Below are 21,741 nucleotides of genomic sequence, written 5' to 3' on the forward strand. Positions count from 1 at the left end.
TTATACCCCCATCAGGTGCTGAATATTTTGCAGGAGTCTTCATCGAATTGCTGTAATGTCCACATGATCTTTCGTCTGTAGCAGTGTCTTGTTGGAACCTAGTGCTGTATGTTTGCTATTCATTATTTGTCTGTTTTTCCCTCATCTGCATTATTGTGCCTATCTTTATGTTAAAACTGATGTAATTTTATCACCCAGTGAACTCAGTATCATGAGGTCTTTTTGTGACTCTTCATAGTTGGCTTCAGGTATGACTTCGCAAAAATTTTATGTTAACTGCAAACTGTCTTATTGGTTATGGCTATTGTTGCAAAGCAGAGAAGGAAACTCTCTTGGAAAACCTAATTATGAAAATTACAGTATATTATTAGAAGTAAAACAATATTTAATCTTGTGAGTTTGTTGTGAACTTCTGCTCTGACTTTAGTCTTCATACTGTCTGCAAATGCTTAGCACTTTTAGATGCTCTTTTAAATTAAATTCAACATCCATGAGGCCTAAGTCATCACGATTACTGGGTTCCACAAAAATCATCAGGTTACAAAGGTGAGATTATTAATTTGCTTTCATTTTGCTTAATCTTGAGCTTTTAGGATTTCTATTTCCTAGCTTTTCCCTACCATTGTCAGAATTGTACTCCTTAATGAAAAGTGACAGTTGCTTGTAAACATACTTGTAGGTGATAAGGTTTTATGAAATGCACTTGATGTTTTCAGATTTCCAGTGAAGTGGGCAAGAGAGAGCTGTGCTGCAGAAGAGTTCTCTTCTTAATCTTGAAGATTCTTGTAATAGGAATCAATATAAGATGGTGATGGTTTGGGAGGTTTTGTTGTTTTTTTTCTTAAAGAGAATTAAATTAAAACAGACTTAGTAGCAATATTCTCCTTTGGTGAAAATAACCACCTGTATCTCACCTGTCTGTGTCTCTAATCACTAAAACATCAGCATACTTTTCACTTAGGGGAAAGGTAAATGTGATGATTATAAACTTTAAGGTGCTTCACTGGAAGGTAAAAATTATTTTACTGAAATAGGACTTTAAAATTTGTGGACAGGCTTTTACTTTTCTGATTTCAATTTTCTCTCTTTTTTTTTTTTGTGGCTATTTTGACTCCAGTTTTGCAGTTAGGGAATGTAGGGAACATCATGCAGGATTATTCTTTAATTGTTGGAATACCACTATAACTTTATTATCTGTCTCTTTTCTGTCTTTTCAAAGAATTATTTTTTGGGGGGGGTTGAGGGGGATTTACTTTGGTTTCGTTTTTTTGGGGGGTTTCTTTGTTTTTATTTTGTGGGTTTTTTTGTTTCTGGGGTTTTGGTTTGTTTTTTTTTTTTTTTTTTTTTTTGCTTTTGGCTTTTTTGGAGTTTTTATTTGGTTCATTGTTTTGGAGTTTTTGTTGTTGGGATTTTTTTGTATTTTCAGGGTTTTTTTATTATTTTGTAGCAGACAGTTCTGTTCAGTTGCTATGAAGTGGTATCATAGTTTCTATTCTTTCAGGTGATGGACAGAAGTATAAATGTGGAGAAGAGCTATTCAAGTAGGTTTACAGGATTTCTAGAACATGTGTGTTGTTATAAAGTGGTTATCTCTGTGAAAGCCAAATATTAGTAGTGCAAACCATAAAGTTGCAGAGGTTTACTAGAGGGCATAACTTTGACCGAGAGGGAGGTTGGTTGGTTATTTATTTATTTCAGTTTCGGTTGGGTTTTATTTCCTGGTCTGGTTTGATTTTATGTCTCACCTGTTTTATCCTGAAAATGTTGTATGAAATGGAAAGAATTCCTACAAGGTGTCAGGGAACAGAGCGTGTACTAGCTGAAGGTTAGAAGTTAGCTTGTAAACAAGAGATTTTCTAAGCAAAAATTGCACTAAAATGAGGTTCATTCAAAACACATGTTTAAGTCATTTTTGAAAACTTGGTTTTGGAATAGAAATGTGTGTAAGCATAACAGCAACAATCCGCTTCTTATGTTTATATAGTTTTTTTAATCTCTGAGTGGTATTAATGATGTTACTTATTTGACCAAATCAAATTCATTTTTTCTTTTTTGCTATTTATTTACTTTGTAACACAGAAATTTTGACATCATCTTTCAAAACTGGTGTTGCACATTAAGTTGTTATTTGTGCATGGTTAAAGGGAGCTCTTAAATTATGGTTTAACACAAGTTATGCAAGGCAATACATTCTGTAAAGTGCAAAACAAAGTGTGTCTTTAAATATCTTATTGACACTAAGCTTGAACTACAACAAATGAATTAAGCTTCTGGAAAGGACAAAAATGTCGGGACTTACTTTAACCAGTCCAATTTTTTCCACTGCCATGTGAGCAGAAAACTGTCACTTGTCAAAAGCCAGTTGCTTGTGCTCCATTGTTAGAAGCATCTCCATTGCTTTGGAAGTGCTGGTAAATGCCAGGCTGTGCTTACCTGTTCTGCCATCCCTAGCAGGATGGAGAAATCTCTGCAGTTACAGGTAAGCAGAGATAGTAGAAAAAGGTCTGGAAGAGGGCTCTGTCAAACCATTTATAGGAAATGTGTTCAGTTTTCACTGCAAAACATTGCAGTTCAGTGTGTCAAAGCATGAAAGCACTTGATTTTTCAACGTTTTAAAGACTTTTTTTTTTCCTACTGCTCTCTTCACAATAAATATCTGAGTTAAAATAGAGGCTGTAATTTGAATATAGAGAAAATTTTTGATTTAAGGTGGGGGCATGCCTGGCTCTGAGACATAGATAACACTGCTAACCTGTCAGCATGGCTGCCTAAATCCATTCCCTTTTCAACTTCTAAGCTAAGAGAGATTAAAACAAAGACTCTGTATATTGAAGTTGCTTTTCAAAGATACTGGCTGGAGTTTTTTGTTGTGGTTTAGGGGCTTTTTTCCCTTACAGAAACCTGAATGTAGTTTATGTCCTCTTACTGTTAACAGACAAATGAACTATGCACATGTTAGAAAAATGAGTATTAACTCATCCAATGTACTTACGGTAGGCCAATAAACTTTCTGAGCTTATTTCTGTGTAGCCTTTCTGTGTTTAAGTACTTTATCTCCTGTTAGTTGTAAATTTAAAAAAAAATTAAAAAACGTTATTCTCTGAAATGAAACTGAGTTGAAAAGTAACTTTCTTCAAGTGGCAACGGGTGGTGAGCTTTTTGGACTGAGGGAGACATGTTACACTAATCAAAACAACAGATCGATATGACCCATTTTTATTGGGTCACTGCTTCTTAATTGGTGCTCAAGCTAAAACGAAGGTCAGTAGCAGTACTGCACACCAACCCAAAATTCGTCATCCTGGAGCTCAGGAAAAAAAAAAAAAGTTTACTCGGTAGGCAATGTCTGCAGATGGTTATTGTGCACTCCTTCCAGTTGTAACTGTTATTTGCCACAGGATTAAATACAAGTATTCAAGACTTCCAGGAAAGCAGGCATTCGCCAGTCATTGCCAGTCATATGAGAAAAGCTCTTATTTTCTTTTCTGTTACCAGTTACAAAAACAGTTTTAAGGGAAAAGCATTCTCTTTCTGTACTAGTGATAGCTATTTGACAACTGAATAGTGGTTCACTAAATGCAAATTTATTTTATTCCAGGAAGAATGAGCTTGCGTTATGTATTGTCAAATGCAACACAGGTAGCCTTTGAAGTTTTAAATGTTGGTTTTATTTAGGGTTTTTTATCGTTTGCTTTTTCTTGTGGACAAATGCATGAATTTTGAAAATAAAGTTTCTTACTGTCATCTTCGTGTGGAATGTGATTAAATATTTTCTTTATTCACCTTGGAGGACCAAAGATAATCAGGCAGGAAGCCATCTCTGTTTATAACACAAAAAGGCAACCTACTTTCAGAAGAGACCAATAGAGACCAACCTGTTAAATACTACCTTTTTTTTTCTCCAAGGCCATGCTAAACCCCAAATTTCTGTTTTTTTCTTAACTGGAAAGGGTCTATGAAGAAATGGCTTTTAGTGGGAGATTTCAGCTGCTGTCTGAATGTTACTATAAAAACACTATTTAAAAATATAAAAATAAATCATCTTTGTAGGTACTTGTTAAATACCTGTTATTCTGTAGGTGACTTTAAAGTTAGGTTGCTGTTCCATCTTTTTAACTGCTGTGAGATGTGAAGTATTTTGGCATAGGTACCTAATCAGGCTTTGCAGTATGTCCTGTGAGATATTTAAGCAGTAAAGCACTTGCATATGTTCTGCTTCATGAGGATTTCTTTAGTTTTGGAAGTAAATAAAATTGGTGTTGTGTGTTATGTGCATGCCACTAATGGAGCAAAAGGGAATTAAATCCTATGATAAAATGGACTTTGGTGAAGGCTTGCTTGGGCGACCAAAATATGTTTGAGATGGTTGTGAAATGCTTAGGGTCTGGTAGAATGCAAGAGTGCCTTGCTTGGGCTCCTTTAGGCAGGCTCTCATGTATTCTTCCTTCTCTGTTGGGTTGCTAAGAAAGATCCCTGCTTCTGGGAGTGTTCCAGGGTGGTGCAGCTTGGGGTGCAGAGGAGGGGGTCTTGGTGTTTCTTTCTCCTGTGGTAGGTTTTAAAAGTCTTTTTCTCCAGGCTCCACTTTTGCTGGAGCTTTTAGTTTAACACATTCAGGAGTACTGCTAAAACAAGATCCAAGATTCTCTTGAAGGCTTTTGTAATCAGTCATCTTACTCCCCTGCTCCAAATGTGGTTTTCAAGTATTTGTGAATCTCCAAAGAAGTCCTGAAATGTTTCTTTCTATATCCATGCTCCTCTCCTGAGAGTCTGTGCTTTTGTCAACAATTGTGAGAGCCAGTCAGGATTCCTCTTGGTATCCTACTTTTCATGCACATTACAAAAGACATTTCTGACAGAGCAGCATTTGAAAAAGGGATTGAGGAAATCCACAGAAGAAAAATTCAGTGAGACCTATAAAATACAAAGACATCAGTTACAGGTTGTTGGGAGAAAATTCATGGAAATTAACACGACCTGCCTGCCCTGGTTCAGCACTCTTCTGAAGATACCTAGTATGAGCCGTTGTCATCAGAGATGGACTCTGTCTCATCTGCTAAGGTCATCCTCGTGTGTGTTGTTATCCTCAGGTAAAAGGTGGAGAAAATGGCACAGGAATGCAGGTATTTTATGTCAGAACAGTGATGCAGCTTGAATTTAGTGTAGGGAATCTGTTCAGCAGAATGGGTTTAGCACTTGAGAGGCAGTCGGAGTTAATAGCATTAGGTAGTGCTCTTGCTGCCCTTGCCTCAGGAGCTTGGTTTGGATGTGCCATGCAACTTCTCGGATCTGGGTAATTTGCAGGAGTATATTAATAATGCTGTTGGCAGTCTTAATACATGTGCAGCTTGTCAATTCAACATGTCATTAGTTTACATACAGTCCTTGGTTTATTCAGACTTATCCTTGTCTTTCAGTGCAAAGAGATGGTGTTTGTCACATAAACAAATACCTCGGCAAAAGTTCTGCCTTCTTAACTTAGAGCAAAACTGGACTAGAGAAAATAGAAAATTGACAACAGCCTGAGCTCTTCTATATTGTGCTCCTGTGTAACAGCATGTTATTGGTCCTTTGGCAGGTGAGAGCAGTCATTTGATCACACGTTCCCTCCATGTCTATAAAAATTTCACAATACATAAGTACCTACACTTTTCCATAAATATTTTACAGTCCTAAAAAAAACATAAATACAATACGTATCTGCAGCTGAGTGTGAGTGGTAGCTCCTAAATGCACTGGGGTACCCTTTCCTGGGGAATTGGGTTTGATTAATTGCTATTACGTGCTGCACTCTGCCAAAAGCAAAACATTTGTGTCCACAAGAGGCCAAGTGGTAACGTCATTGCTGCCGGGGATGATTAACTCTGCTTGCCGAGGCACAGAAGCAGAAATTGCTTTTGCCCTCTTGTCAAGGTGGGAACAGAATTTTGTGTATGAAATTCATACACCTAGAGGATAAAATCAGGTTAGTTTGGACTTAGAAAGTGTTTAAGTTAAAAACTGTGAGAAGGTACAAACCAAGAGAGGAGGAGCAGAATAAAAACAAAAGTAGTTTGCTAGAAGAAGAAAACTCTTTTCTGCAATTTCACTTTAACTGAAGCATAATAAGCATTAGTTTTTCCGGCATGACTTCGAAGCACTTTGGTATTAGAAAATACACTCGTGGGCTGTAGTCATCCACTGGCCTAAAGTTCAGCAGAAATATTTCACGATCCATTAGCAAAGTAGTACAGTGGGTTGCTGAAAAGGTCCCAGGCTGTGTCAGTTGTTTCACAGTTGGTGGTACACCTTCCTCCTCACCTAGTTCCCCGGGGACAAAGGACATTGGTGTTATTATATTGTAAAGCCAGCTTCAAAGGGAAGCGGCAGGTTTTTACAAGAAACTCATTGCCATACTGTAAATAGTGGGGGACATACTAAAAAGCCTGAACCTGGCACATTAGTAATCGTGACAAGGAAAACATGGCTCATTTAGCAAAACTGATTTGAAGGTCATGCTCAGTTTAAATAAAGCAGACTGGTGTTTTCTAGTCTGTCCCTGGACTTCAGTCAGCTTAACTAAAATAGTTAGGATTGTCTCTGTGTAAAGTGTTCATCTGAATTACAGTTCACAAGTGTTCATCACTGGTTGTATAACAGGCAAAGAGATGTGGCAATAGTTGATCTCCAAGTCAAGCAAATAAAATAAATAATGGGTTTTTTTGTAAGTCCTGACACTTCTGACTTCAGCTGGTTCATGTTAAATTAATACAAGACCCAGGATTAGAATTTTAGTATTCTTGTCTACCAGCCACCTGATCAACAAGGGGGCTGCTTCCCCGCTACAACAGTTCTGACTTCTTCCTCATTTGCGCAATATTGGTTTCCTCAATGTCACATGGGAGCTGCTTAACACCAAGTGGAAAAAAAAACCACTGAAAATGATTAAAGAAATGCTTGTAAGTTTTGTTTGAAATTTATAGAAGAAAATGCATTCATCATGCTTTACTGTAATTAAGTGGCTCTTCTTAAAAATGCTGCTCTTCTTAAAAATGCTATGGTGACAGAAAGCTTTCCCATTCATATTTGCCATCAAAGAATGGATGATGTTTCATGGAAAACCTGTCTGATTTTCTTCTGTTTCTTGAATTTAGGATTATTATTTTTTGTGACTCTGCAATAGTGTGGAGGAGAGCCAAAAGATTGATTCTGGTTTTTATGCTGTCTTTTTCATAACCGTGCAGACATTACTAAACTCTACTGTGCATTGTCCAGTCTTACTTGATATCTAGTATAAGGGTACATATAAAAAAGATGAATATTAGAGATTGGTTTAAAGAGAAGAACACAAAGTTGACATAGTACTCACTGATGAATGATTACTCTGTACTATTGCATCTCTTCTGGTCCTGTTTTCCCTAGTTTGGAAAGCTGTTGGGATGAGAAAAACCTATCCACCACAGGAGAATCTCCTGCATGTTCTTTCTTTAAGATGTAGTTTATTAAAATGTGATTAACAAGCATGCTGACTGTCACATTATTTGTCTGTAAAATTACTTTATTTTTATTTCATTCCTGTTGGCATCTTCTGATGTAGGACCCCCTTGTGTGGGCCAGTGGGGGATCTTTCACAGTGAGGCTTAAATTAGTGTGTGGTGCCTTAGAGCCAGCCTTGCTTTCCAGGGACAGGGAACATGTCCTGTGGGATACAGCACTGTGGCTAGAGGAGCCAGACCTGCTGCAGGTGGGGTGCCCTGTCCTGCCTGCTCTGCTCCCTACTCCATCAGGAGTGGGACATGAGCAGGTGGCCATGTCTCTGTTCAGTTGGCCAGCACGTGTGAAGCAGGGGACATTATGCTGCTGTGTTATTCTGCACCTGATGAGGCAGATCAGAACAGATCCAGCTGTAGCCTGGGATTAAGCTGCAGTCTTGCTTTCCTCAGCAGGGAGTTTGGGGGAGCTCAAGAGAGAACTTCACAGGGGAGTCAAGAAAATGGCAAGTAGGTGGAATTTAAAGCAACAGTGGAGTGAGCTTGTGGGGCTGGGGCTGTCCTTTAGTAGACAGCTTCTCTTCTGTTTGGAGGCCTTGAATGCTATTTAAAGCAAAAACAATGGGGGAAAAGGACATTTAAGAATGTAACAATGAGGTTTAGTTGAAAAACGGAAGCAAAGTTCCACCGTTTTCTGGACTAAAGCACCTGCCAGTGTCTCCTAAACATAGGTCTGTGTCCTGAATGATTTGAAAGTGGAGTCTGCTATGCAGCTGCAAACAAGAGGTGACTTAGTGGGATTTGAATCCCTTTTCCTGGAATAAGAGTGAGGGTTCAGTAGTTGTTAGTCTTTGAATATCTGCATGTCCATTGTGAATGTTCAGGATACGTAACTTGATCTAGTTACAGAGGCATTCCTATGTGTTGAACTTACGCAGGGAATCTTTCCACTGGGTTTTGTCTATAAACATAGTGAAATGCAAAGCAACTTTCCTTTGCAACTAGGTAAATTGCTGAAGAAGCAACAGCTTTTTGAAGGAACACAATTCTTGTCAGTAGTCTGAAGATGCATCTGTGGAGTGGGGCACATTGATTAATCTGTGTTTTCAGATGTCCTGAGGCATCTGGAGATGGTTGTGTTTTGTCCCACATCATCTGACCCAGGTAAAATCACTGATTCAAAACTAGTAAGTCCAGACTGAAAGAAGTGGCTAAACCATTTATTTCTTAGAGATCAGTTTATTTCCTGAACAAAAATGAGCATCATGAGAATCTGAGTTAAAGTAGTATGTGGTCAAGACATTTCTGGCTCGTGAACTTGTTCTGTGGAGTGTGAAGCTAAGTGATGCTTATGGTTAACCCTGTCTAAGGGCAGACAGCCTGTTTTCTGCTTCTCCCAGCTTCCAGCCAGACCTTAAAATATTGTCATGAAGTCCTTTGGGCCTGGTGTCTCCTGCAGTCATTGTTATTGTTTCTTTGTTAAAAAGTTTCTGAAATTTAAGACTATGAACATAATTCTCTGGGCGAAAACAACATGAGTTTTTGTTTGTGTGTAAATGGATAAAAGTTGTAGCAGCAACGTGCTTTGGGCCAAGGGCTTAAAATTGTACAGTATCATTTCCCTGGGATTAGAGAGTTGACCTTGGTCTTCCTGAAAAAGATCTCACATTTGGCGAAGAAAACAGTTTGTTTCTGAAGAGTGTCAGTATATGCATGCTGGGTTTGAAAACTAAGTTCTCAATACATTTTCTTGGCATTGGAGTATCCAGCAGGTCAGTTTTAGTGGCTGTAGATAGGTCCTGAAGGTTTTTTCTCACCTGAGTTCATGTGTTTGATTAAATTTGGGCAGCAGTCTGTAAGTCAACATGTTTCTCCCTGCTAGTGACCTAGAGAAGGCTCACCTTGCTTTCACAGCATAGTGAGTCTTTGGGGTTTGGGGGTGTTTTGGTTTTGGGTTTTTGTTTCCTTGTTTTTAAAACAGAGCATTGTTTACAGATCATCAAACTTGTAAGGCTAATTGCATTTGGTTCATCTCTTCTATCTGGGAAAGAAGAGTTTATGTACTTAAAACTGCACAGTCCCCTTTAAGTACAACTGAGGGTTTTCTAACTTTTTAATTCCTGAATTTCTGGTATATTTATAGGATAAATATATGGGTCATGTTGATAAATTTGACAGGAGGAGCAACAAATTGACCCCCAGTGTTGACATCTCTTACTGAAGATTTTATGTGATGAATAATACAGAGTGTTTAAACCTCAAAAAGTGTAAAACTGTTTTAACACCTTTTGAGGGGACTTAGTATTCCTCTAGAGATCTGTGCTGAGACCATGTAGAAGACTGTGCTCCTTTACTGGAAGTCATCACCTGCAGAGATGACTTTTGAAGATGAGGTCTTTGCTCATTACTACATGTTATCTACTGAAGCGTGAATACATCGTGTCCAGGAAGTCTCAGCTTCACCTTTAGACAGATAATGCATCATCCATTGCCACATAATCTGGCTGATAAGTAAAACTACTGCATCAAAGTGCCTCATATTTTGTAGATAGTAAGAGCTTGTATTTTCCAGCTGAAAGATCCAACTGGTTTGTAATAGGGCAAGGCTTTGTATTCACTTGCAATTCCCAAAGATGAGGCTTCCTGCCCCATATTTCTCTGAGAACTTTTTCTGTGGGCTTCTAGTATCTCTCTGCTCTGTCGTGTTTAATAATTAAAAGGATTTTTTTTCCTTAACCATGACAAAGGCCTTCTACTCCTATGCCTTGCTAGCTTTCTGTGAAAGGCTTATCCTAAAAGGGATCCAAAGCTAAACAGCTTTTACAAATACGTATCCATGAATTTCATGTCACTTAACCTACAGAAAACTGCATCTGTAAGTGTGCATTCTTGATCAATTCCGTTGATTCCACTGTGTGAGAGACTGAAAATAAACAATAATACTTGTAAAAATGCAAAAAGAATTTGTTCTTATGTTGAGTACTTCCTTCATCTTCAGTAAGAATATTTTGCAGCTCTGTTGTTTGTTTGTAAGTTTTGATAGTTTGTTTGGCTCTAGTGGGGAGTGTTGTCTTGAGTTGGGATCATTAATGATAATGACAACTAAACCACTAAATAAAATCATCAAACAAACAAAACCTTCTGCCAGGATAAGGGACACTTGGTGCTGAGGGCTTTATGCTGGTGAGGTACCATGGTTTTGGCAGGACAGCTAACTTTGGCTGATATGCTGGGACACAATTAGAAATAGTAGGAAAAAAGAGCAGGGTTTGCATTTGCTGGAGACACTGGTTTTCTCCAGATTAGTGGGTTTTGCAACACACGAGGTCAGGGTAAGCTGTGATGTTAATAATGGTGTGTAACCTGGCAGGCATTTTATTGAGGATTATTATAGTTGTTGTTGTTGTATTTTCTTATGTAAATTCCATTCTTTCCCTTTATTTGCTTTCCTGTTTACTCAAACTGCTGGATTTTTCCCTATAAAAACTTTCCTTCTAAAATTTTCTCTTGTCCCTCTCTCTTGCAATATTCACAACTTTTCTCCATCTTTCTTCCATTTCCTATGAAGTCTCTCCCTTCCTTTCTGGGAAAAAAGCTAGATGTTTCACAACCAGCTATTTCCTTTTCCTGTCTTCCTCTCCCATTTTTTCCTCCTCTTGAGCACTTTCCTCATATGTTGAATTCTACTTTTCTCGGCTTGTCCCATAATTTTATTCCCTGATTTGTCTTTTCTCTCCCTTCTTGTTTTGCGTCCCCCGTGTTCAGTTTTTCAAGGTGGCCTCTCTTCCTTCATCCTCCTGGTGCAGGTGATGGGCAGAGGAGGTATGACAGCTGCCTAGCATGTGATTGTGAACACATAGGCCATGTAAGTGGTAGGGATGAAGGACTCCAAATTACTCTATCCTCACTATGTTTGCACTTGCCTTCTTCTGAATACATAGCCTCCTGAAGAAAGGACTCCGTTCTGTCTCCTGAGTTTGTACCAGTAGAAGCTCCTGAGGCACTTGGTGACTTGAGAAATCAGGAGGCATTATGTTTGACCAGACATGGATTTTTGAGATAAACTTTCCATGCTTCCATTTCTTTAGAAAATCTTCATGTAGCATGAGAGTAAGAAATAGAACGATACTGTGTTTCACTCTTCTACCCTCCAATCTCAAATGCTTTTTGGTAAGAATTCTTGCTGTAATCTCACAAATCTTGTATGTGATTCTGCTGTGCACTTCTCTTTGAAAAACCATGGCTACTGCCATTTCTATACTGTGTGCTGTTTGCTTTGCTGCCACGTGCTGTGTCTGGTTTTTTTCAGGCTTAACACCTACTACTTGAGAACCAGCTTTGTCAATTTTATGGTGTGCAGCCCTGCAGAGTATTACTACTTGTGACTTTCAGCAGTGTGCGGTATAACATTTACCCTTTTCCCAAAATTTCCGTCTGTCTCCTACATCTATTACTGAAAACCGTTACTGACATTTCTGAATTGGAATGTGTGGCCCTAGGGAGAGTATTTCCTTTTTTACATTTAGCCAGCTAAATCATCAGCCCAACAAGCTATCAGCTCAACAAGCCCTTGTGGAGAGGCTCTTGTTGTCTTTCCTCCTCTCTTTCCTTTTCATCAGTTATGAGTATTTTCTCACCTCTTTGTATGCTTTCAGCTTAATCTCATTCTTCATTGATGCTGTCAGACAACATTGATGGAATATTTAATTTGAGGAGATTGTAATTTATATACTGTACTATAATTGTATAGAATTATTTAAAAATGTACCGATTCTCTTGTGCCTTGTTGCTCTTTATGACAAATAAAGCTATCTAAGTGTCATCCAGACCCATCTCACTGCACATTGGACTTGAAAATGAATTTTTGAACAGCTAGCATTGCATTGCCTTTATTCATGCTAGCAGTAGGAACTTTTGGTGTAAGTATTGGTCACATAGTAAAACCCCTTCTGGTAGCGTTGCTAAGTAGTAGAAAAGCCTTTTGATGTGAAGACCTAGAAGTCAGAACTGGGATCTGATCCTCAAACTGGGTGTGAGTAATTCTTACTCACTTAACTAGCAATACTGACTTCAATTAAGACCAATGAATTCAAGCACAGAATGGTAATTGTTTGGACACGGAAAAGCTGACAGTGTTTTTAGGACTATTTTTATTGACGTATTTTAAAATCTCACTTATTCCAATCCTTCCTCTTTTCTTTTTTCTTGCTCAAAAACAATCCATCAACTGTTTCTGGCTGGTATTTGAAAAGTAGAAGTTGTGTTCTTCTGAAGCTGAATAGAAGGAATCATCATGTTCATGGTTTCGCTGTCTGTGTATAAAATATAGTTAGTGGTTAAAATTTTTTGTAGTATCTAACCCTTTGATTTTTCAGATCTGTTTTTCTGTAAAATATCCTAGGTATTTTAAAGTCCTCAAATAGTTTAAGTGCCATATTGGAATCTGAGGTTTTGATGCTGAAGGATGTATTTGCAGAGGTACTCAAATGCTAATTAAATCAAAATAATATTTAGATAAAGACTGCTTCATATTAGAAAGGACTTACTGGAGCATGGTGACTTGGAGGTTGAGCCCTTTTATGAAGCCTTTATAGAACAGCCTCTAGGTTAACAAGAAAACTAACTCCATTGTCTGCATATGGAAGGTTTTATTTCCTATAATTTTGGAATTATATTATTTGGGTTTTTTCCCTTGAGAAATAGAGACACAAAAAATCTGAGCAGAATATCAGCGCCTTCATTTCTAAGGAAGAACAAATAAAGAGTAACAATTTATAATGCAGTAACACAATCTTAAGGGCCAAGTGATAAATTAATGGAAACAAGTTCTTGTATATGTTTTGGAGACTAAGCACATTTGATTGAATTGTTTCACAACTAGTGTGCCTAATTATTGTGTCTGCCACATTCATCTATTTAAATCATTCCCAACTTTTGGATTGCTGCCTGGAATATTACTGCAGTACATGTTTCAACTGGTTATTCCCTTGTCACGTGTGTGTGTGTGTGTGTGTGTAGCTTCACAAAGGAGGATGATTTTTTTTTTTGGGGGGGGAAAAAAAAAGTGAACTTTGGCTGTATGTTTATAATATCTGATAAAAAGGGGCTATAGGTTTCATAATGTTGATTTGAATGAGTTGCATGTGAACTGATGCTGTATTTGTTTTGTCAGGTCGGTGACTTAAAAAGTGCCTTTGCCAAGTCACTTTTACGAGTGAGGACTGCTACGTCTGTGTTCTCAAAATCCCATCTTTGCCAGCCAGACATTGCCTTCACTTTACACCTGGCAGAAGATACCTCAGCTGTCTCCATTTGCCAATTAGTTGATGGGAAACTGAAAGCAGAAAAAGGATTATTATTATTATCCCTGGGACATGAACAAATGACTGCATTGCTTTTCTCATGTAATCAATATCGTCAGAGGACTGCTATTCTATCAAGGAGTGCCATTCCATTGATGGACCTTGGCTTAAAACCAGTGCATCCGTGATTACAATCAACAAACCCACGTGTTTTGCAGACAGAAATGCGACTGAGCATGTGTTTTCCCAGCCAAAAGTCTACAAGCGGGACTTAATGATTGATGAGTGACTGCTTGCTGATAAACTTTCTCTGCTTTGTGTGTGTTGGACGCCGTTAATCGTCCCCCACTGTTTGTTTTTTTAACTTTCTTTTCAATCAAAATTGAAGTTATTTTTTTCTGATCCCCCCCTTGTCATTAGTTTTGGAAATTTCTTCAGCATAATTCACCTGACAGCAACTTACAAGTTCAAAATCAGCTTCTCATCATGGCTTTGAATGTTGCTCCCGTAAGAGACACAAAATGGCTGACATTAGAAGTGTGCAGGCAGTTTCAGAGGGGAACTTGTTCACGCTCTGATGAAGAATGCAAATTTGCACATCCCCCTAAAAGTTGCCAGGTTGAAAATGGAAGAGTTATTGCCTGCTTTGATTCCTTAAAGGTAAGAAAAAGAAACTGCATGTGTAGTGAAAATGCTACTACATCGTAGTGAAAGTAAAATAGGAAATGATGAGGGATTCGTTCTTGGTAAGATGCATATTGAAACAAATGTTGTTTTTCATAACGTTTGTTTACTGAAGCTTTTAAGATTTCTTTCTAAGGGTTTTTTTTTTTCAAATGTCACTATGTTGTTTACAAAAATTGCATGTGACTGTGGGATACAGAATTAGTTGCAGCTGGTAGGACAATTGTATTCTCCCGAGTACATTTTATGAATTATAATTGTTTCATGGTAAATGAAAATACACAGTGGCACAATACTATGCCATTCCCAGAGTCCTGAAGAAACAAATCATATGGAAAGGGTGCAGATCTTTTCAGATCAACAGAAGTGAGAAAATGCTATCCATTACTTCAGATTTGACACAAAGGGTTGTTTACTTTTGGTATTGAAGACTCAGGTAAATTAATAGCATTGGAAATTATGTATATGGATAGTGCAGATATGAGCATAAGTTTAGGAAGAGCAAAGGGATTCTCTTCTTTGGAGGATATTTAGCAATTACGTTGTTAGGGCATGAGCTTCTTCTGACTTCCTAATGACATTAGGCATCCTTTAGAAAACTATTTTTAAAAGTTCTGTGAAAATAGTTCATGTACTGCATAAAAGAAGATTAATGACCCCCTGGGATTTGAGGAGTACACAGTGTTTTCCATGATGATATATTTGTGTTCTTGTGTCAACAGAAGGAGAAAGCTTATTTCATATAAATAATTAAAGAGTAGAATTGAGAATTTCAGATTTTATTTTGAAAGTTTTACTTACAGCTTTATCTTCTGGGCATGGGAGAATGTCTTGGCTTGCTGTTTTAGCTCTGAGGATCAAAATTCCAGTTACCAACAACTCTTTTCCTGTGGAAAGAAAGAAAACTCAGGGTGGCTTATTTACATTATAACTTTTTTTTTTAATGCATTGCAAGATATTGTGCTAGGCATCTGCCTTCTGTTTTTTCTCATTTCTTCTTTTCTTTTGAAGATTTAGAAGACAGTATCTCAGGGGAAATGTTTATGAGGGGGTTATGTTCTGTATATCCTGTAAGCCCGAAGAGCACCTTTGGAGTCATGGCAGTATGTCACCAAGGGCTATTAATGACCTTAATCCATGGATTACTGCACGATAAACTGTAACAGCTTCTTTATAAATGTTCTTGTGTATTGGTTGTCTGCCAATGGGATAATTTTTTTTTAAACAAGCAGACTGGTGTCTGCAGCAAGTGAGCAATACTCTGATTTTACAAAAAATAAGCAGGTCACTAGAAGGGGGGTTTTATGTACTATTTTTACATGTTATAAAGTCTCGGGTCTGTGGCTGGGAGGCTGGAGATAAGCACCAGGACTCGGTCACCCCTGGGCTGGCAGGACAGTGGCTCTGCAGTGAAAGAGGTGCTGCTGCTGCATCATCCTGGCCAAAACAGTGATGCACCTGTCCTTGATGCCTGGGGACAGCATTGCTCTCCCTGGTTGTACTGGGTACTCACAGTGGGGTTGCCAGCTATTCAGGCTGGAGACTTTTGTTCAGGGATGGTTATTGTCTGCAAATAAAAACTGGAGTCACAGACTAAGTTAATAATACCGTGAAGAGAAATCCGGAGGGATCACAGTGGATAACTTACTGACAACCAGCATCATTGCTCATCAGAGAGAAGTCCAAAACCCTGTAAAAAAATGTAGTTAAAGCTAGCAGCCGTGTTTTGGCCTAGTGTGGGAGGACATCTGTCCTGAAGGGCCAGCCCACACCAGCCCAGCTCTGGTGGCTGAAGTAGTGCTGCTCTGTCCCACTGCCCATCATCACCCTCTCTCATGCAGAGGAGAGCATGCACCTGTGCCTTCCATCTTGCATCTTCTAGTTGAGTCTAATGGGTTAAATTGCTGAGAAAGATGGGATTATAGCAAGAATTTAAATTGTGGCCTGAAAGCAGCAGAGGTGGAGGCACGGGTTTCTTCCCACCAACCCTGCTACAGATCAAGGGAAATCCAATAGTGGGATGATAGCGCCTTCAACTTCAGCTCTTTGACTGTGAGCATGAGTTAGAGTTGTGCATTTCCACGTGTTACCTGATCCTGCTGTGCACAGGAGACTAACTGGGACCACTGTGAGTGCGCAGTGCTGACTGGTGTCCTCACAGTCATTATCTCTGTTATTCAGAAGAGTGTTTGTAAATTGACATATCCACAGCAAGAATGTGTGTGCCTGGTTAGCTCAGTTTGCTTATATTGCTGGCTGAGGGACTTTAGGTTAGTCACATAAAGCTATTTGATACATAGCTTTTGGAAGTACTGGTGTTATTCATGCAGTTTCAGAATAAGGCTTTGACACTCAACAAGTGGGATGACTTTTCATGTAAACGAACAAGCAGAACAGTCTAGAATTATAGATAAAATCAGAACTTAATTAAAAAAAACAAAAGCTATTTTCCTTGCTGAACATTAAACCACAGTTTAATGCAGGCAATTATTTAGCATTTATTTACATAGCATCTAGAGCTCTGGAGACTTAGCCTTTTAACTGTCTTAGTTTGCTATACCTGCTGTAAAAATAAATTATGCTGAGTCTCTGCATAAACGTCTTTCTACCCAGAAAAGACAGAATTTTTTTTTTAGTCTGTGATGGAGTTATGTTACATTTAGGTGGTGCCTGGTAGTTACAGCTGCTCCCTTAGAAGTCAGTCAAACACAAGATACAGAACTCTTGAGACAGACTCTGCTTTACACACTGATGGATCAAAAGTGCCCCTGTTCTGGATAGGGACATATGCTCCCCTGCCTGCCATCTTCTTTCCAGTTTTCCAGGGCAGACAAGGGAGCATGCTATCCATATCTGCCAGCTGGATCAGACTATCAGAGCACCAGTATGAAGCTGCAGGAGAGAGTCCAGTGAAAGGTCACAAAGATGATGAAGAGACTGAAGCATCCCTCTCGTAAGGAAAGTCTCAGAGAGCTGGGACTGTTCAGCCTGGAGAAGGCTCAAGGGGCTCCCATCAATGTATGTAAATACCTGCAGGGAGGCTGCAAAGAGGACAGAGCCAGGCTCTGCTCAGTGATGCCCAGTGACAGGGCTGGAGGCAACAGGCACAATCTGAAACACAAGAGTCACCTCTGAACATCAGGGAACACTTCTGCACTGTGAGGGTGACCAAGCACTGGCACAGGCTGCCCAGAGAGGTTGTGGAGTCTCCATCCTTGGAGATACTTAAAAACTGTCTAAGATACAGTCTTTGGGCAGTTGTCTCTAGGTGACCCTGCTTGAGCAGGGGGTTAGACCAGATGACATGCAGAGGACCTTTTCAACTTCAACTATCCTGTGACTGTGTGACCAGAAACATCTTCACACAGATTTTCCCATAGTTTTAAGATTTTTCTAAACTAGCAAAAGCTGGCTTTGGGACCAAAGGATGTAATCCCAGCCAGGGACACTTGCCTCTATGTCATACCATGCCCTCCTTTGTGCTCCCACTGCTATCTTTGTGATTGTGCAGTGGTTGGAAACATAAGTTGTTGCTGTAGTTGCTGCAGAAGAGAGAAGGGTGATGTGGCAGAGCACTGAATCAGTTCTGCCAGTGACAGTGCTGTGGCCTTAGGCTGGCCTTCTGGAGTAACATAATTGCATCATAATCCAAATTTTTCTGTATTAAAGAAGTATATTTGTAGTTCCGGTAATACTAAGTAAAAGGTCAACAGAATTTAATGGACCCTGTTTACTTTTAACTGAGAAGGTGTTTTTGGCTCCCAGTACCTGTCCTTGCAGTACTTGACTTTAAACCCAGAAAAAGTTGCAACAGCAACCCATTGGACTGATTATAGCTCTGAGGAGCCAAAATGCTCACAGTAGAAGACTGTCTGGGCTCTGAATATCCTTCATCTGTGAGATGCTCCAGGCTAGACAGAAATAGCTAAAGACTAATGAGCCTGGGTCAGATTCAGGCCAGAAACCTGCTGGTTTCAAGCCAGGTTCTGCTGCATGGACTTCTGAGAGGCAGCCCAGCATTTGTTTCTTCCTCTTTGGTGAAGGACAGAGTCTGCTCTGTTCTGAGCAGGGCATTTGTGGGATTTTATGAGAATGCAGGCGGATCATCCCTGTGCACCCCATGGATGGTGGATGTAGCAGCTGGACAGATGTGTGCCCCTTAGCTGGCCACAATGTTTCTGCCAGCAGTGAGCTGCCTCTAGCAGAAGCCCCACATGGCTGGGTCACCACTGTGGCCACACAAACACACCCAAAACTGTACTGGGCAAGTGACCTTGGCGAGCCTGATGTGAGGATGAAAGTGTCTCCAGGCTAATTTGGTTCACTGCTTTAGGTGAATGAAGGGGACCTTTCCTGGCAGGGCCCTGAGCCCTGGTGGTGGATGAGAAGATAAAGGGTGCTGAGGAAGCACTGCCAGAGCCTTTTCTGCTGCCATAACCATCAGCCCTTACAGACTCCCCTTTGGATGCCTTTGGAAGGGTGTGTGAAGTGACCTGTCTAACACAAAAGTTTGAATTTCAGAAGCTGCTTCATTCATTTTATACTTTTCCCTGGGTTGAAGTAGCTTAATTTAAAACTGAATAACATGGATGTATAACACTTAATATATAACATTTAGATCCCTCCAAGTTGGTCACTATAAGCACGTCCATTTTCAAGGCTTTCTTGTCCTGTTAGTAGTAGACAACAAAATCCTTTCAAAAGAATACTAATATATAATATAATGTGTGAGGACAAAACATGCAACACTTTGCTGTATTTGAATCGGAATAATTTTAAAAAAGCAACATGTTAAAACGAATGGTGATGTTTAGGAGGGAGGAAAGGGAAAACTTTGGCAGATGAGAAAATAATCGTGTGCATTTTGCTGAGAGTTAACTCATGTTTGCAGGCAAGTCTGAATTTTCAGTCCAGGTGTCATTTCTTGACTCAAATTTATACCCTTTAAGCAGGTCAGCTACTAGAAGGATATGTTGTCTAAGTTAATACAGGTAACAGAGATGGTATCTTGAAGATACTGTTGTTGCAAGTTTATGGTGGCAACAAGGAAGCAAAAGGTTTTTTAGGGCTCCAGATAACTTTTTTGATTTTTCATTAGTGTTCAGACACTTTGAACTCTTCTGTTTATTGAGCCAGCAGACTACTGTGAACTGGTCATCTACATTTTCATGAAAGCCTTTTAAGAGTATGTCTTTCTGGTCTCATTTGGCACCACAGAATAAAAAGTAGTTGAAAGCTGTGCACAGACTTGTTTACGAAGTTAAGAGGTTACTGGAGGGGAGAAAAAAGAAATTTTAGGAACATCCACTATGTTGAAAGATCTGGAACTGAAAATAATCTTTTTAAGATGGCCTCAGCTTTATTTAGAAAAAGGGGAAAAAAAGGCTTTGTCAAGTGAGCAGGGTGTTTGTATGAGAATGAGCTCAGAGTTGGGAGGCAGTAGGTAGTCATTTGTCTTCCTGTAATTCTTTTGTGGGTCTCTAAATGTTTTACAAACAGGATCAATTCACAATTTGAAATAAATAATAACTGCTCACATTTGGCAGGTGAAGCATTTTGAACAGAGTATAGATGAGCATGGAAAGGGGATTAGTTGGTTTTGTCTATACTAGAAAGCATTTAAATGAGTATTTATAGTATCCTAGCTGGCTGAATTTCTGTTCATCACTGGGTTATGTGGTGTGACACTGTTCAAAGACAAGGTGAGTTCAAGGACTGTGCCTATAGCTGGTGGGAAAGAATGACTGAAATGGGCAAAGTAATTTCTCTTGGGCGACAGAGTGGCTTGTACCTCCTAGGCCTGTGAATTTTGCCTGCTTTGCTTCACAGTGACCCAGTTCCAGCAGGATGTTGGGGAATAGGCTGCTCTTTTCAGTAGTTGTGGGCTCTGGGGATATGGAACTTGCAGGGTGTAACTTTTAAGATGGGGGATATAGAATCCAGGTTTCACTCTTTTTGCAGAACAACTTTGGTTGTTGATTTGGTGAAAACCTCTGTTTTTTCTTGTAAAGTGTCCAATAATCTCTAGGTAGTCTGAGAGCACTACCTGGAAGAAGCTTTCATGTGTCTGAGTTGATGCAAAGTGTGGGCTTGAAGAGAAGGGGCCAATCAAGGCCAGTTTTAAATAACTCTGTTAACTCTGTGGAATTAATTCTGACTGAATTAACTCTGTGGGCTTCCTCTGTGTTCAGAATATCAGTGGCCACCCTGGGCCAACCAAAGCCTCATTTAGCCCAGTGACCCAGTAGTGGCCAATAGTGGATGTCTTAGAGGTGGTGTGTAAACATGCAGTGGCTTCTTGGAGTTCTCTGCTGGCTCCTAGGGATGTGCTGCCCAGGGGCATTGAGAGCCAGACATGGTATGCTTGTACCTAATAGCTCTCAGTCACCATCTTTCCACTGTATTTGTCATTCTCTTTAATCATGCTCCCATTCAGCATGCCCAGCAATCACCTCCACAACTTCATTTCATACATGAAGTATGTATGTAATACATGGAATCCAACTTTTGTTGTTCTTTTCAAGCCTCCCCATCTCATGGATGCCCCCATTTCTTCTGCTGGAAAACAGAAGAGATTCTCTTCTGAATTGTCCTAAGGATGAAACTGGGTGGGTTTTTTTCCACTGACTTCACTCTGGAAGGGGCATGTTTCTCCTTAGTGAGTTCAAAGGAAGCTTTATAAGAGAAGGTTTTAAATCTGCTTTTTGAAAATGCTGCTCTCAGGACATGTATGATTCCCAAAGGCCCTTTTCTTTCAGGCTGTGGCAATTTTTGTGCCCAGAATAAAGTGCTGCATGGAATTATGCCATTCTGTTTCCTGATACTATATTTCACCTTATACACAGTCCATGCAACTGTGAGCAGCTGCTAAAAAGAGGTGGTTACATGCAGGCCTATCACAGCTAGCTCCCATTTTTGTCTCTGTCCAGGTGGTCATGCAGCCATGCAACTTGAGTTGATCCAATGGAAAGGGAAGAACTGCATTAAATATAAGTTGCAACTACAAATTTAGGCAGCACCATCTTGCATAAATTGAGGTAAAAGGGGTTTAAGAATGAATAAGCTTTTTTTGAGGACACCTCCTTTATCTCTTAGCTAAGGGACTCTTAGTATTCTTATTTGTTTAATCACCTGTTCTTGTTTGTTTTCTTATAAAAACTCTCTATGTTCCCCTGTAGTCCTCAGCAGGCACAAGTTCCTTTAATACTTCATTTTTCCTTTTTGTCTCCCTCATATTTATTCATACAGCTATCTCCATGCTAGCTCTTCTGGCTTGGAAGGGTTAAAAG

General features: G+C 39.4%; 1 protein-coding gene across 11 annotated transcripts in view; it reads left to right on the forward strand.

Annotated features, from left to right (window-relative positions):
- The window catches only part of MBNL2 (muscleblind like splicing regulator 2), a 105,910-nt gene that overhangs the window by 23,680 nt on the left and 60,489 nt on the right, over positions 1-21,741 (forward strand). For all 11 annotated transcript variants that reach the window (XM_014873391.2, XM_088159829.1, XM_014873382.2 and 8 more), the window contains exon 2: positions 13,639-14,428. In XM_014873391.2, coding sequence (XP_014728877.1) covers positions 14,255-14,428 — 174 coding nt within the window. In that variant the 5' untranslated portion in view covers positions 13,639-14,254. The remainder of the gene's footprint in view (positions 1-13,638; positions 14,429-21,741) is intronic.

This window comes from Sturnus vulgaris, chromosome 2 (assembly GCF_052056855.1).
Source record: "Sturnus vulgaris isolate bStuVul1 chromosome 2, bStuVul1.hap1, whole genome shotgun sequence".
NCBI lineage: Eukaryota > Metazoa > Chordata > Aves > Passeriformes > Sturnidae > Sturnus > Sturnus vulgaris.